Source organism: Boeremia exigua, assembly GCF_020726555.1.
Source record: "Boeremia exigua strain MPI-SDFR-AT-0100 chromosome Unknown C7974scaffold_2, whole genome shotgun sequence".
Taxonomy (NCBI): domain Eukaryota; kingdom Fungi; phylum Ascomycota; class Dothideomycetes; order Pleosporales; family Didymellaceae; genus Boeremia; species Boeremia exigua.
In genome coordinates, this window is record NW_025763519.1 from 659,871 (window position 1) to 671,693 (window position 11,823).

General features: G+C 50.8%; 4 protein-coding genes across 4 annotated transcripts; 1 reads left to right on the top strand and 3 right to left on the bottom strand.

Annotated features, from left to right (window-relative positions):
• Positions 1-1,509: 1,509 nt before the first annotated feature.
• On the top strand, positions 1,510-3,542 carry C7974DRAFT_302060 (uncharacterized protein; the record flags this gene model as incomplete). Its single annotated transcript, XM_046137881.1, has 4 exons — positions 1,510-1,684; positions 1,747-1,929; positions 1,981-2,091; positions 2,143-3,542. 4 exons carry the CDS (start codon positions 1,510-1,512, stop codon positions 3,540-3,542), a joined length of 1,869 nt encoding a protein of 622 aa, XP_046001181.1.
• Positions 3,543-3,600: 58 nt separating this feature from the next.
• On the bottom strand, positions 3,601-5,859 carry C7974DRAFT_97083 (general substrate transporter). Its single transcript, XM_046147619.1, has 3 exons — positions 5,357-5,859; positions 4,085-5,306; positions 3,601-4,033 (listed from the first exon to the last, which is right to left on the bottom strand). The coding sequence occupies exons 1-3, from the start codon at positions 5,539-5,541 to the stop codon at positions 3,842-3,844; spliced, it is 1,599 nt and encodes a 532-aa protein (XP_046001182.1). The 5' UTR covers positions 5,542-5,859; the 3' UTR covers positions 3,601-3,841.
• Positions 5,860-8,006: 2,147 nt separating this feature from the next.
• C7974DRAFT_385015 (uncharacterized protein) lies at positions 8,007-9,483 on the bottom strand (the record flags this gene model as incomplete). Its single annotated transcript, XM_046140911.1, has 1 exon — positions 8,007-9,483. The coding sequence occupies exon 1, from the start codon at positions 9,415-9,417 to the stop codon at positions 8,008-8,010; it is 1,410 nt and encodes a 469-aa protein (XP_046001183.1). The 5' UTR covers positions 9,418-9,483.
• Positions 9,484-9,681: 198 nt separating this feature from the next.
• C7974DRAFT_350533 (uncharacterized protein) lies at positions 9,682-11,815 on the bottom strand. The gene is made up of 2 exons (XM_046139464.1): positions 11,276-11,815; positions 9,682-11,228 (listed from the first exon to the last, which is right to left on the bottom strand). The coding sequence occupies exons 1-2, from the start codon at positions 11,663-11,665 to the stop codon at positions 9,909-9,911; spliced, it is 1,710 nt and encodes a 569-aa protein (XP_046001184.1). The 5' UTR covers positions 11,666-11,815; the 3' UTR covers positions 9,682-9,908.
• Between the last annotated feature and the right edge of the window lie 8 nt (positions 11,816-11,823).

An 11,823-nucleotide genomic window follows, 5' to 3' on the forward strand; every position in this document is an offset into this window, starting at 1 on the left:
ACTGCCCCAAGGACTTGCGTACCTAGTGCCTTTCTACATCTTCAATCAAGGTGATTCTGATCAGATGCCTCTGAAGTGGGTAGCTCTGTCCAGCCAGGTCACCAGGATGCGATCGAAGACGGCTTCTTGACACATCTAGTCTCTTCGCATGCGCAACGAACCCATTCGAGCCATCATCACCGAACCATTAGGGGTCATCGCCACACTGGAGGGCGACAAGCCGATCCTGTCTAGTTGTGGACTACTGTGGTGGCCAGCGTGAGTTTTGTAGGTGGAGAAGCCTACAAGGGTAATTGCTAATCCCCACCAAGCGCTAGATTGCGATAAGAGCGATTATACACAGTAGGTACGCAACGTTGAAGCGGGTAGCATGCTAAGCCAATTAGTGACCGCAATCTTGTCACACATATATGATACTATACCTCTTGGATAGGTAACAGAGTTCCCTGTAATGATAGATCTACCCATGATGCATGCCGGCTACCACAGTACCGTTCGGAGGAAACACGAACGAAGGCACGTCCCGCGTTTGACATGAAACGGTAGGCTGCAGAGAGACCAGGTTTCTCTCCGGAGACGCCATTGCGGTCCCTGGGCCGCGACCTTGGTCGAACCTCAAGAGTCAGGATACGGCTGAGGTTGACTCGTAAGGCACATTGAACCTCGGTTGTGGTATTTCCAAACCTCTGCGACAGACTCTGGTAGGCAAGACAGAAAGCTGGAACTGTCAGATAGAACGCCAGTGAAAGTCACGAACATTCCCTTGTCAGCAACATACTGTCAGGCTCTGTCGTGGTTGTAAGCTCATTACCTGAGTGCGCACAGACAATTGGTACCTAGGAAATGACACGCCACAACTGTACCTGGATCGGAAGACGGGATGGAAAGCTTGGAAAGCTTACACAACTATGCCGCATCTAGGACTGATCTCCAGACACCTGAAGGATTTTGTTCCCTGACTTCCAAAATTCCGAGGACCTGCGAACACAATCGGGCCGTTTCTGTGGGGGCGAATAACAGCCCTAGAAGACTTACGTGTCTTGCAACCAAGACACAGCAACAACGAAGAGTATACATAGCACAAAGCGCCTACATGTGTACAGAATCGTTGTTGCCCTCCTTGCGACTGCTCGTCTTCCGATGTTGGCGAATCGCAACATGGGACGCTATGTACCTAGGTAGGCATGTAAGTACAAAAGGCGGCATGACCCCTGCAAGAGCCGAGCCGCACGGAGGAGCACTGTCATTTATGCAATCTTGCGGTACAGGTACTCGAGTAGAAATGGCTTCATGTTCTGCAGCTAGAACGCGCAAGCCGTGTCGGACGTCAGGAGGATTCCTTCTGCGCCAGTGCCGAATGATGCGTTCACAGGTGCCCGGGAGATTATTCGAGCTCGTGGCAGCCACGTTTATAATATATGTGACTTCCGATAGGGATATAGCTTCCACCGCGATTGCGTCCTCAGTCATTCGTTATTTGTTGTGTAGTGCATTTTAGCACACTTTATGATGCGTTCATCCACTCGTTTCGCTATAGCGCTCCAGCTGTCGGTTGCAAGTGCTCTTGCTGTTGACACTTCAGCCAAGATCGAAGCCAGGGTTTCAGACACATACGACTACATCGTTGTAGGAGGTGGAGTCACAGGTCTGATTGTCGCCAATCGTTTGACCGAAGATCCAAAGAGTGGGTGGCGATCTTCATACCTATGTACATCGCTTCGGATGTCCTAACATTCGATACTACAGAATCCGTCCTTGTCATCGAGGCAGGTGGCGCATATGATAACCCAAATATTCGCATGCCATTTGGCGCAACTTACGCCTTGAACACTTCGCTTCTGTGGACCGACTACGTTTGTCAACCTGAGCCTGCCCTCAACAACAGGACATGGAACACTCGTGTTGCTCAGGTACTTGGTGGCGGGTCAGGTACATTTAGGAACTTCCAGACCCCATCTTACAATTGCTAATGTAGCCAAGTTGTGAACGGTATGATGTATGATCGCGGCTCTGCTGCTGACTACGACGCATGGGAGGCTCTGGGCAATAAGGGCTGGGGATGGAGCGGTCTCTACCCATTCTTCCAGAAAGGTAACAACCGTACTTTCCATTCGATATCTGACACGGCTAAAGCGGACCCAGGCACCGAGTTCATCCCTCCACCACAAGAGCTCGTCGATGCGTTCAACATCACATGGGATGCTGCAGCGTATGGTAAAGGCCCCTTGAAGCTCGGTATATCTGACTTCCAATACCCGGACATCAAGAGCTATTGGTCAGCCTTTGACGGCCAGGGTGCGCGCAGACTTGTTGATGGTAACAACGGCGACAACGCGGGTACTTCGTGGTACCCCAACACGATGAACCCTAAAACCGGAGAGAGACAACATGCTCGTCTGGCCTACTACGATACTGTGGCCGATCGCAAGAACCTCTTTACTTTGCTCGAGACTGTTGCAAACGAGCTCGTTTTCGATATCAACACCACCGATAGGCTTGTTGCTCACGGAGTCAAGGTTACCAACAAGAAGACAGGCAAAATCAGGACTGTATATGCTAAGCGAGAGGTTATTCTCGCAGCTGGCGCCGTCAACACGCCAAAACTGCTGCAGCTTAGTGGCATTGGACCTAAATCCATTCTCGAAGCTGCCGGAATCAAGGTGAAGCTCGCACATGACGGTGTTGGCGCCAATTTCCAGGACCACCCCTACACATCTATGGGCTTCAGCATTTCCAATATGAGCAAACCCAACCCCACTTCCCTCTCTACTGATTCTGCTTTCAACGCTTCTGCGTGGGAAGAGTACAGTGTCAATAAGACTGGACCCCTGACACAAGCAAGGGGCAACGCACTTGCCTTCATTCCCCTACCTGAGGTAGCACCTGCCAGCTACGCCAACATCTCTTCCCAGGTCACCACTCAAGCCAACGATGCCTATCTGCCTGCCATCTACAAGGGCAGCAAAAAGCTTCTCGCCGGTGTGGCTGCCCAGCGCAAGGTTCTTGCTGGCCTCTACGCAAACTCTAAAGCAGGCATCGTCGAATACGGTATCCCCGCAGCCGGCAATGGCCTTCTTGTCGCGTTACAAAAGCCTCTGTCTCGTGGTACCATCACCATCAACCCTGCTAACCCGCAGGGCGTCCCTCTGATCCAGTACAACGCCATGACCAACCCACTCGACAAGTCTATGTTGGCTGCATGCGTGCGCTACATTCGCCAGGTCTGGGCGCGCCCAGAGATTGCGCAGTTCAGCCCCGTCGAGACGAGCCCTGGCGCGCAGTACCAGACTGATGCCGAGATTATCGATCGTGTGGTCGAACTCGGCTCTCTGTGGCCGACGTTGAGTCACCCTAGCGGTAGCTGTCCCATGATGCCTGAGAATTTGGGTGGTTGTGTCTCTGATGAGCTGCTGTTCCATGGTGTTGAGAAGCTGTCTATTGTCGATGCCTCGATCATCCCGCTCGTGCCAAGTCAGCATATTCAGAGTACGATGTATGCGGTCGGTGAGAAGGCTGGATACATAATCAGCAACAGGCGGTAAATAGTCGAAGATGTGGGGTGCTAGAATTTCTTGTACATATTTACTTCAAATCTTGGTGGGCCTCGACGATTCTGAACTGTTTATGTCAAATACATTGGGCTATTCGCTTGAAGCTTCTTGTTTGTCTTTTGGCCTTTCAATGAACTGAGAATCGTCCCTTCTCCTGGTCTGCGTGGAAACACTGCTTGGAATACGTGAGAAGTATCACATTGCAATTGGGCGTGTGCGAAAGTTTGTAAACCTGAAATATCTGATGCCGCGGTCAACATCGCCAATCCACAATTATTGCTGCACAGGGCTTAGTGCCTGGCGGGATCTACATGAACATCGCCCTGTTTCTCAAGGTATTCGGTCTGTCCGGCCTTGTCGGTGTCAACAAATGCGACCTCAGCCTCATCGCCATCAAAGATCTTAGCAATCTCCTCAAGAGTGGGACCCTTGGTCTCGACGTAGAAGAAGACGACAAAGAGGAGTTCGAGGAAGATCCAGACCTGACACAGATTAGTACGTGATCTGCGATTTTGAAAAGAGGGGTAGCTTACAGCGTAGATAGTGTAGAACTTCCAGGTAGGGTGGAGATATTGGAAACCGTAAGGGTTGACGTATTGGTTGATAGTCAGAGCAACTTGAATGAACAAGTTCATGATCATGAGACCCTTTGCGCGAATCTTGAAAGGCAGGATCTCAACCGTGTATGCGACTAGCAAACCAGACCAAGCAAGGGCGTATGCCACAGAGAATATCCAAATCATAGCAATAACAGCCTGACCAGCAGCCTTGCTCTGCTTAGCCTCCTGCTGCGAAGAGCAAATCGTCCAAATGATGAAGGTCAGACACATGGAAGCGGTAGCAGCAATGAAGAGCGGACGGCGACCAACTCTGTCGCAGAGAAGAGCGCAGGAAACGGAGACGATCAGCGAAAGAATGGTAAGACCACCGTTCAGGCCAAGTTGGGTGTCGCCGTCAGTGATACCGATAGACTTGTAGACATCGGTTGCGTAGTAAGAAACCAATCCGTTTCCAGACCATTGCGAGAAAAGACCGAGAGATGCAAGGAGCATGAGCCGGTACCTGTTGCCGCGGGTCTTGAAGAAGTCAAGATAGGAGGATGTCTTTTTGTACATGAATTCGAGACGGAGAGTCTCCTTGATCTCTGCGTATTCGAACTGGACGGTAGGGTTGTTGATGTCGCCGTTGGCATGGTACTTGCCGAGAATAGCAAGGGCTTCCTCGTTCCTCTCCTTAGAGATCAGCCATCTTGGAGATTCAGGGATGAACCAGATGAAAGCCAATTGAATGACGGAGGGAAACGCCTGGGTAAGCGCAGGTATACGCCAGCACCAGTCGCTTTCGATGCGCTTGGTACCGAACGTCAACCAAGTACAAATGATGGCGCCGACGTTCCACAGACAGTTGTAAACGGCGGTGACACGAGCACGGTGCTGAGGGTGGCAGAGCTCGGTAAGCAGCAGAGGAGATGATAGCTGGGCAAGTGAGTTTCCGAACCCCATCAGGAATCGTCCACCCATGAAGTAGTCCAGATTCTTTGCAGCGGCCTGGATAGCAGCGCCGACGATCATGATTATGCAACCAAGGGCGATAGCGGACTTGCGACCGAAGTTGTCAGCAACGAAAGGGGCAAAAGGAAGTGAGGCAATGGAGCCAATCGAATAGAGAGCTGTGAGGAGACCAAGCGTAGACTCCTTAGGATCATCAAAGTAGGTGGTCCAACGGTTGAGAATGCGCAAATTATTCAACATAGAACTATTATTTGTTAGAACAGATAGCCTGATATGATGGCAAGGAATGCTTACCCGTCGTAACCTGTCGTCGCAGAAGCGATGCAAATGATGAAAGCCCAAAGGTAAAGTTTCCTGAGCCCGGGATCGGACTTCCAGTCAACTCGTGCCAGGTGGGGAGCTTCAGCCTGAGCGACCTCAACATCGGCAGCCTTTTTTGCAACAGCGCCCATCTTGGGTCTGAACTTGTTAATCGCCATGATGATCTATCGTTGTAGGTCCAGATGAACGAAGGAGCGATATTCGATGAAGTCAATAGGTCAAACTCCACAACGGCTGGTACGTGCAGTGTTTTCCTGCCAGAAGTGGGCTGGTCGCTGGACCTGGATCCTTTGGCAATGTTGGAGTGCTTCATCCTATATATGTTCCATCTCATAGTAACATTAGCACCAAGGAACCCTTAGCTTCATTCGAACGGTTAGGCGGACCGGTTAAATTCTGCAATGCAGCTCTGTGGCTCCATCGCTCGATACCAACGGTAGACCGATTATTTTGGGTAAAGTCTATGGTCTGTCCCCTCAGATAGACCTGTCAAATATCACTTCGCCTGATAGGTCGGGCCTTGCGGTGCGATGAGCCGGTCGTATGTGTTACTTTGTCGCCGAGCCTCACTCCTTATTTGATCGAAGCATTGAGGCTTGCATATTACGTGTCAGACCCGCGATCCGAGTAAGTACGAGTTTCCCAATCCCTGCAAACCGTATCGTAAACTGAGACTTGTAACCCAGAAAGCCGTGAGGACTCATGAGGACTTGCAAGCACGGAAACGTCCAGCAGGCTGGTTTACTTGGAAGGACATTGAGCTACGGCTGAATAGTTTAGCCAAGATGGAACCTCTAGAGCCTCAGATCAAATTGGCCGCGGGGATAGTGGCAACTGCTACGACGCTGTGACCAGCGGACGGTCGAGGGGATGATGAGAGATGCGCGGTTGGTGGAAGGTGCGGGGCCTAATCCTCCCCCAGATGTTTAGCTCGCCGGGGCAAGTGGGGCATCGCCTGTCCTGCTCCGGCAGCTGTGCACTCACCGTCGTTCTGTACCCGAGGTCGCTCATCACACTACGCAGCGTTGTCTCTCTGGTGGTCAAATGTGGCAATTGTCAACATCATCCACGTTGCTGACGGTCCTGGCCACCGCCACTTTCTTACTAGACAGTATCCGTGGCTCCACCCCGCGTTGTCAATGACAGATACCCGCATTTTTCCCATGGGGTTCTCCACGATTCGAACAAACGGGAACATACACATAGTATATTGCGACAGAGAAGAGATGTGAGCTTGTGCGTGGCTAGCCCCACATTGACTTCTGCCAATCAGATTCTCGAGATTCAGCCTCTTTGCTGACCACAGACGGGTGGCTGGTCCGCCAATTTTCTTCGCGTTCGGCGTTGTCTGGGCATTGAGGCCGCTCAAACTAGGCGGCATCCTTCAGTCCATCGACATTATCCGGCGGCGCTGTAGGGTTCCTCTGGACACAATTGTGGCTTACAGTCTGTTGCTAACTGCAACAAACGACTCCAGTTCTGGAGTACACTCAAGTCTTGACATGCGACAACTTGGTGGATTGCTTAAGCATGGTGCATGCATTGCTTCGATGATAGCCAAGTGTCTTGGTCAGAACAAGGGTACGACACGTCCAATAACAGACCGCACGCCAGCCAACAATGGTGGAAGGTCATAAGCATTATCTATCGCCGCATGTGGTTGTCTCGATAATGCGGGATCCGAGACCAAGAGGGTTTCCTTACCCCAAGCGGGCAACCATCAGCAGTCAAGTGGAGCGCCTCGAATTCGGTTATTGCTCATCAACCGTCAGCACACACGAGTAGATGTTGTGATGACCGAACAGTGCTGATAGTTCTGCACCGCTCGTTTGTATCGTGTGATGATCCCCTTGCACACGAAGCCACTGAGCCAAAGAATGTCGATTTGATTTGTATCAACATGCGCACCAGGAGATCAAAGCAACTACATGAACCCGAGGCGGAACGCTCTGACCGTCCAGTTGACATATTGGAGGCCGCGGCACGCACGGCACGAACAAATTGAGGCAACCTATAACAACAGCTCAGCGGCGACTGTATATCGCAAGCGACGGAGAGCGAACCGGCCAGCAACACAAATCTCCAAACAGCTTGCCACAAGAGGGATGCATCCGATCTGTCTGGAACATCCAAGCGATTCGAGACCTATGAGCCTATGGATTGTGATGCCCTGACTGGTCAATGCATCTATCGGCGCCAGTGAGATGACCTGGAACTTAGTTGCGATCGAGCGTCCCCGTATCTTGCACGGTAGTGACAGTGAGACGGCAAGAATGAATTCCCCATGGACCCGACACTGCACCCAATTGGCCATTCTCTCAGCAAGAAAGCCTCACGACTATCGATCATGTCGCTGATCAACATGACATGCAAATTTGTTATGATGTCGTCAGCTTCTTGAAGAGATCCGAATCGTGTACGTATCTGCTACCCTCTGATTCAGAAATCACACCATCAGCGCTGCAATAGACTAACATGTTAGATCATGGGCCTATGCAGGATGTCTTAGTGCTAGCACCACGCAGCATACGTCCTTCATACGATACTGCATGATCATTCAGGGCGGTCATGTGCTTGTAAGATCGTGATCAGTAGAACTCATAAATGTAAAAAGTACTTAGAAGCTACGACTTAAGTACAACACCACCCACGTCATCAGAGTCCGCGTCGGGTTGATCGATATCTCCATCAGAGTCGTACCCAGCAGTGTCGATCTCGTCTCCACTCATCTCTGGGTTGCGTTCAACCTCACCACTTTCTCTCTCTCGCAATTGTACTCTGAGTCCCTCGAGCACTGTTGCTAGTCTTGACTTTAGATCTGCGTTCCATACTTTGCTGACTTGACTTTCCATTTCCTCGATCTTCGATCGCAATTCCTGCGCAACCGTGTCCTCTCCACCCTCATTTTCATCGCTCGCAACAGGATTACGTGGTCCGTCCTCGACCTGAACACCAACGTCAAAGGCGTTTGCGAAATCGTTCGCTGTCTTAGGATTGGTGATAGCGAATATAACGTCCTCCAGATCCGACCAGACTTCAGCTGGGCCAGACTTAGCTTTCTGCGCACCCACTATTGACGAGCCAGTGAGCACACGACTCCAAGCCCGCGCAACATCAATCACAGGGTTACCGTACGCGCCACAGCCCCACGCTCCAAGAACAAGCCTCTTCACACCCTTCGCCGCAGCAATTCGAAGCACAGCCTTCATCTTCCTCTCCACAACATCCCGGTCTTTGTTTCCCAGCCTTTTCACCTCTTCTTCTTCGCCCTCCAAATCAGGAAATCGCAGCATACCTGCACTGATCACGTCGACCCAATACCTCTCTCCGGCGCCCAACTCCCCAGCACCATCGCCAAGGGGACCAGGGGTGCGAAAGACGAGTACATTGGGGCTAAATATGCCGCCAAACTCAGGCAGACGGTAGTAGTCTTCTTTCAGAGAAGGCAGGAGTGTGGTGCGGGCGCAGAGAAATTCTTCTTGCGATGTGGCGCCGCTCAGGACGCCACCACCGGGGCGCAACGGCGAGGCCATATTCAGTATACAGACATTCTCGGGCTTCTTGTTTTTCTTACACTGCTCGGAAGCTAGCATTTGTGCGGCGGTGAGACTGTCTGTTGTGACGATTCTGATCGTGCGTGACGTAGGGCCTACAGATTGACTTCTCGCAGGGTATGGGACGTTTTCATCAAGCGAATCGTTTCCTCGTTTCCCACTCTTTTTGGATTTGCCTCTTGACGGCGTCGAATGTTCTTCGTCTATATCTTGCCCGCCTTTTGCTTTACGTCGTCCTTGACCTTTGCGCTTAACGTACGCTGCGTCTTCGCCGCCTTCATCAAGCTTTTGGATCTGCTTGCTTGATGCTGGACCTGGATCAGATACCAACTCACTAGTGTCAGCGCCTCGCCTGGCTTTCGGGTTCGAAGCTAGAATAGCTGGTACAACTTTGTTGATAATATGACGTGCTTGCTTCGCGCGGATGTCTTTGCGAATGGCAGGAGGTGCAAGGCCCTGGGACTTCTCCGTTCGCCCCATGATAACTGCGCCTGAAATATAGTGATAGAAGTAGTCGCTTCGGAAGATGAAAAAAATGGGTTGTGTTGATATCGTGGGGCTGAAACACCATGATGGTCGATCTGTGAGTGATCAGAGCTAAGAAAGGCAAGTATAGCCGAAAGGCTGTCACGGTGTTGAGTGTTTGATCTGCTAACCAATAGCAATACAACATCATACCCGTCAATACATCTCGGTTTACAGTCAAAAACGCCAAAACACGCAAAAGCGGTCTACTACTCGTGACCAGGTAGCTGCACATGGCTAATACTGGGTACATGATATTTTTCAATGAAAGGAAGTTACAAAAGTTATGTATACAAGAACATAGGTAGCTTCAAGTTTCAACAATACAAGGGAGTTATGGGATAACTTGAAGTGCAGAGTCTGCAAGTAAGACAGGATTACAGATAGATTGCAGTCTAATCAACTCCTGACTATCCAAGTTGAGCATTGATGCTTAACAACTCTACTCAAGCGTATTCAGGAGTTAGTCCCTTGAATTGTTTGAAAGCCGTCTCCAGGGGCTCGACAACTCTATCGAACACAATCTTCTGGAAGCTGTCTTCGCTAAGATCTATGTTCACTGGACCAAATTCGCATCGTATACATCGCTTCACCACGTCAGTGTATAGCGCTCCAGCTTCGTACGGAAGATCTGTTTGGATCAGCCGCTCTGCTGTGTACCAGGCTAAGTCATGTGTGCCTTGAAAATTGCGCTCTGCTGCAAGCTGCTCAATTGGCTTGCCATACCAGAGCTCAATTAGCACAGTTCCGAGACTGAACAATGTCTTGCTGGACTTCAGACTAGGAGCAAGTTGCATCTGGCCTGCTTGGCTGGCGGCTGCGGCTGATAGTTCGCGGTAGACGTATGGTCGCTTAGAGATTTCCGCCATTTTGAGTCCAGGTTGGTGAACAAAATAGATGTCTTTGTTGCACCACTGCTCATTTAACCAAGGTGTTCCGTAGAGCTGCAACATGCTCGACGACAAGTACATTGCTATGCCAAGCTTATCACCTTGTCTGAGGTGTAGGCCGATGATTGAAGGCTCGGTCAACACCTGAGCCAGCGAGTACGATGACCATTGCGGCTGTGCTGTAGAGGCCGGACTCTGAAGACGAGGGTAAATGCCATGTTTTCGGTCCGCTGAATCGAGCAAGTACCCAACGCACGAATCTGCCGCCAAAGTTTGTGGTCGATGCATTGTCTGACATAGATCTGTTATGCAGGTCAGTCCAGCTGTGCCAACAGCACTGAGTGTTGTTCGTGGTTGCGTTACGGTGATAGTAGTACTTTGCAGCTGGTTGGGGTCAGGAAGACTGAATCGTGTATGCCTGACGCTACCGGATCTTGCACCACTCATCGGAACATAAGTAGGAGGCGATGTGGGTTGAATCTCTTCCGCTAAGCATCGAACGTCCGCCTCCTTCCACTTCTCATTTGATGCACGCGTGAAAACCACACGAAAGGGAGACAGATCCTCATGTCTGTCTTTCGCTTTCCGGTTTTCGAGTCGTAGATTGACTGCATGATCTATGCAGCCGCTTGTACATTGCATTCCAGATCGCAAGATTTGGAAGAATTCGCGCGCATAATTCTGCAACGCTTTGAAGTTCGGACATGCAACAGCTTTCCGTGACTGTTCCAGATCAAGCGACTGCTTCAGCAGTGTTGATAACGTAGCATTGTGAGTTGTGAGACGCGTGATCTGCTCTTCGTATGCGGATTTTTTAAGGCTGAATTTTAGCCGTTGGTACTCGTAATGGAAGGTGTTGACATCGGGACATTGAACCTGCTTGTCGTCAGAATTCGAACGTCACAGCGCACAGGCCAACCAACCTTCCCCTCAGCGTTCAAGGCCAACTTCTTCATCATAGTCTTCAACGCGCTTTTCATGGCTTCCATGTTGTCACGATAATCATCGTATGCTCTACCTAGCCGCTTCTCTAGTTCGTCGTTCAAGTGTTGATCGTGCCAGGCGGCTCCGCCTGGATCTTCCATTAGATTCGCCATGTGCTCAACGCGCACAATCCCTGTAAGCAGCCTTTGAATGGTGTTAAGGTATATAGTGCGTTGCGATCGAATTCGAACAAGCAAGGACCTGAACTCTCCTTTGTAGCACCAATATCGCTTGAATGTCTGCACGCCTGTCGCATAATGTTCGAGGGCAGCAATGACTAGTGGTAAGGCCCCCAATACAACTCCTGCGATCTCGAGTCCGGAAGCCATGCTGGTAACAACTGGGGTTATGCTAGAAGTGCGCGATGTGAGTCCGTTTGCTGTCGGTTGTCGAAGACTTCACAAGCGTTGTTGGTGATGCGAGAAGGGCTGCAGAAAAGAGGGTGACACGTGTGCGGGCACTCTGCAGGAGCAACAAGCTCAGCCTG

Excerpts from the sequence above, each read along its gene's own strand:
- C7974DRAFT_97083 (XM_046147619.1), bottom strand. The coding sequence starts at position 5,541 with ATGGCGATTAACAAGTTCAGACCCAAGATGGGCGCTGTTGCAAAAAAG. Across the intron at positions 5,307-5,356 it reads GCGACGACAGGTTACGACGG|TTCTATGTTGAATAATTTGC; the intron begins GTAAGCATTCCT and ends AACAAATAATAG. Across the intron at positions 4,034-4,084 it reads AGTTCTACACTATCTACGCT|GTCTGGATCTTCCTCGAACT; the intron begins GTAAGCTACCCC and ends AATCTGTGTCAG.
- C7974DRAFT_350533 (XM_046139464.1), bottom strand. The coding sequence starts at position 11,665 with ATGGCTTCCGGACTCGAGATCGCAGGAGTTGTATTGGGGGCCTTACCA. Across the intron at positions 11,229-11,275 it reads CCTTGAACGCTGAGGGGAAG|GTTCAATGTCCCGATGTCAA; the intron begins GTTGGTTGGCCT and ends GACGACAAGCAG.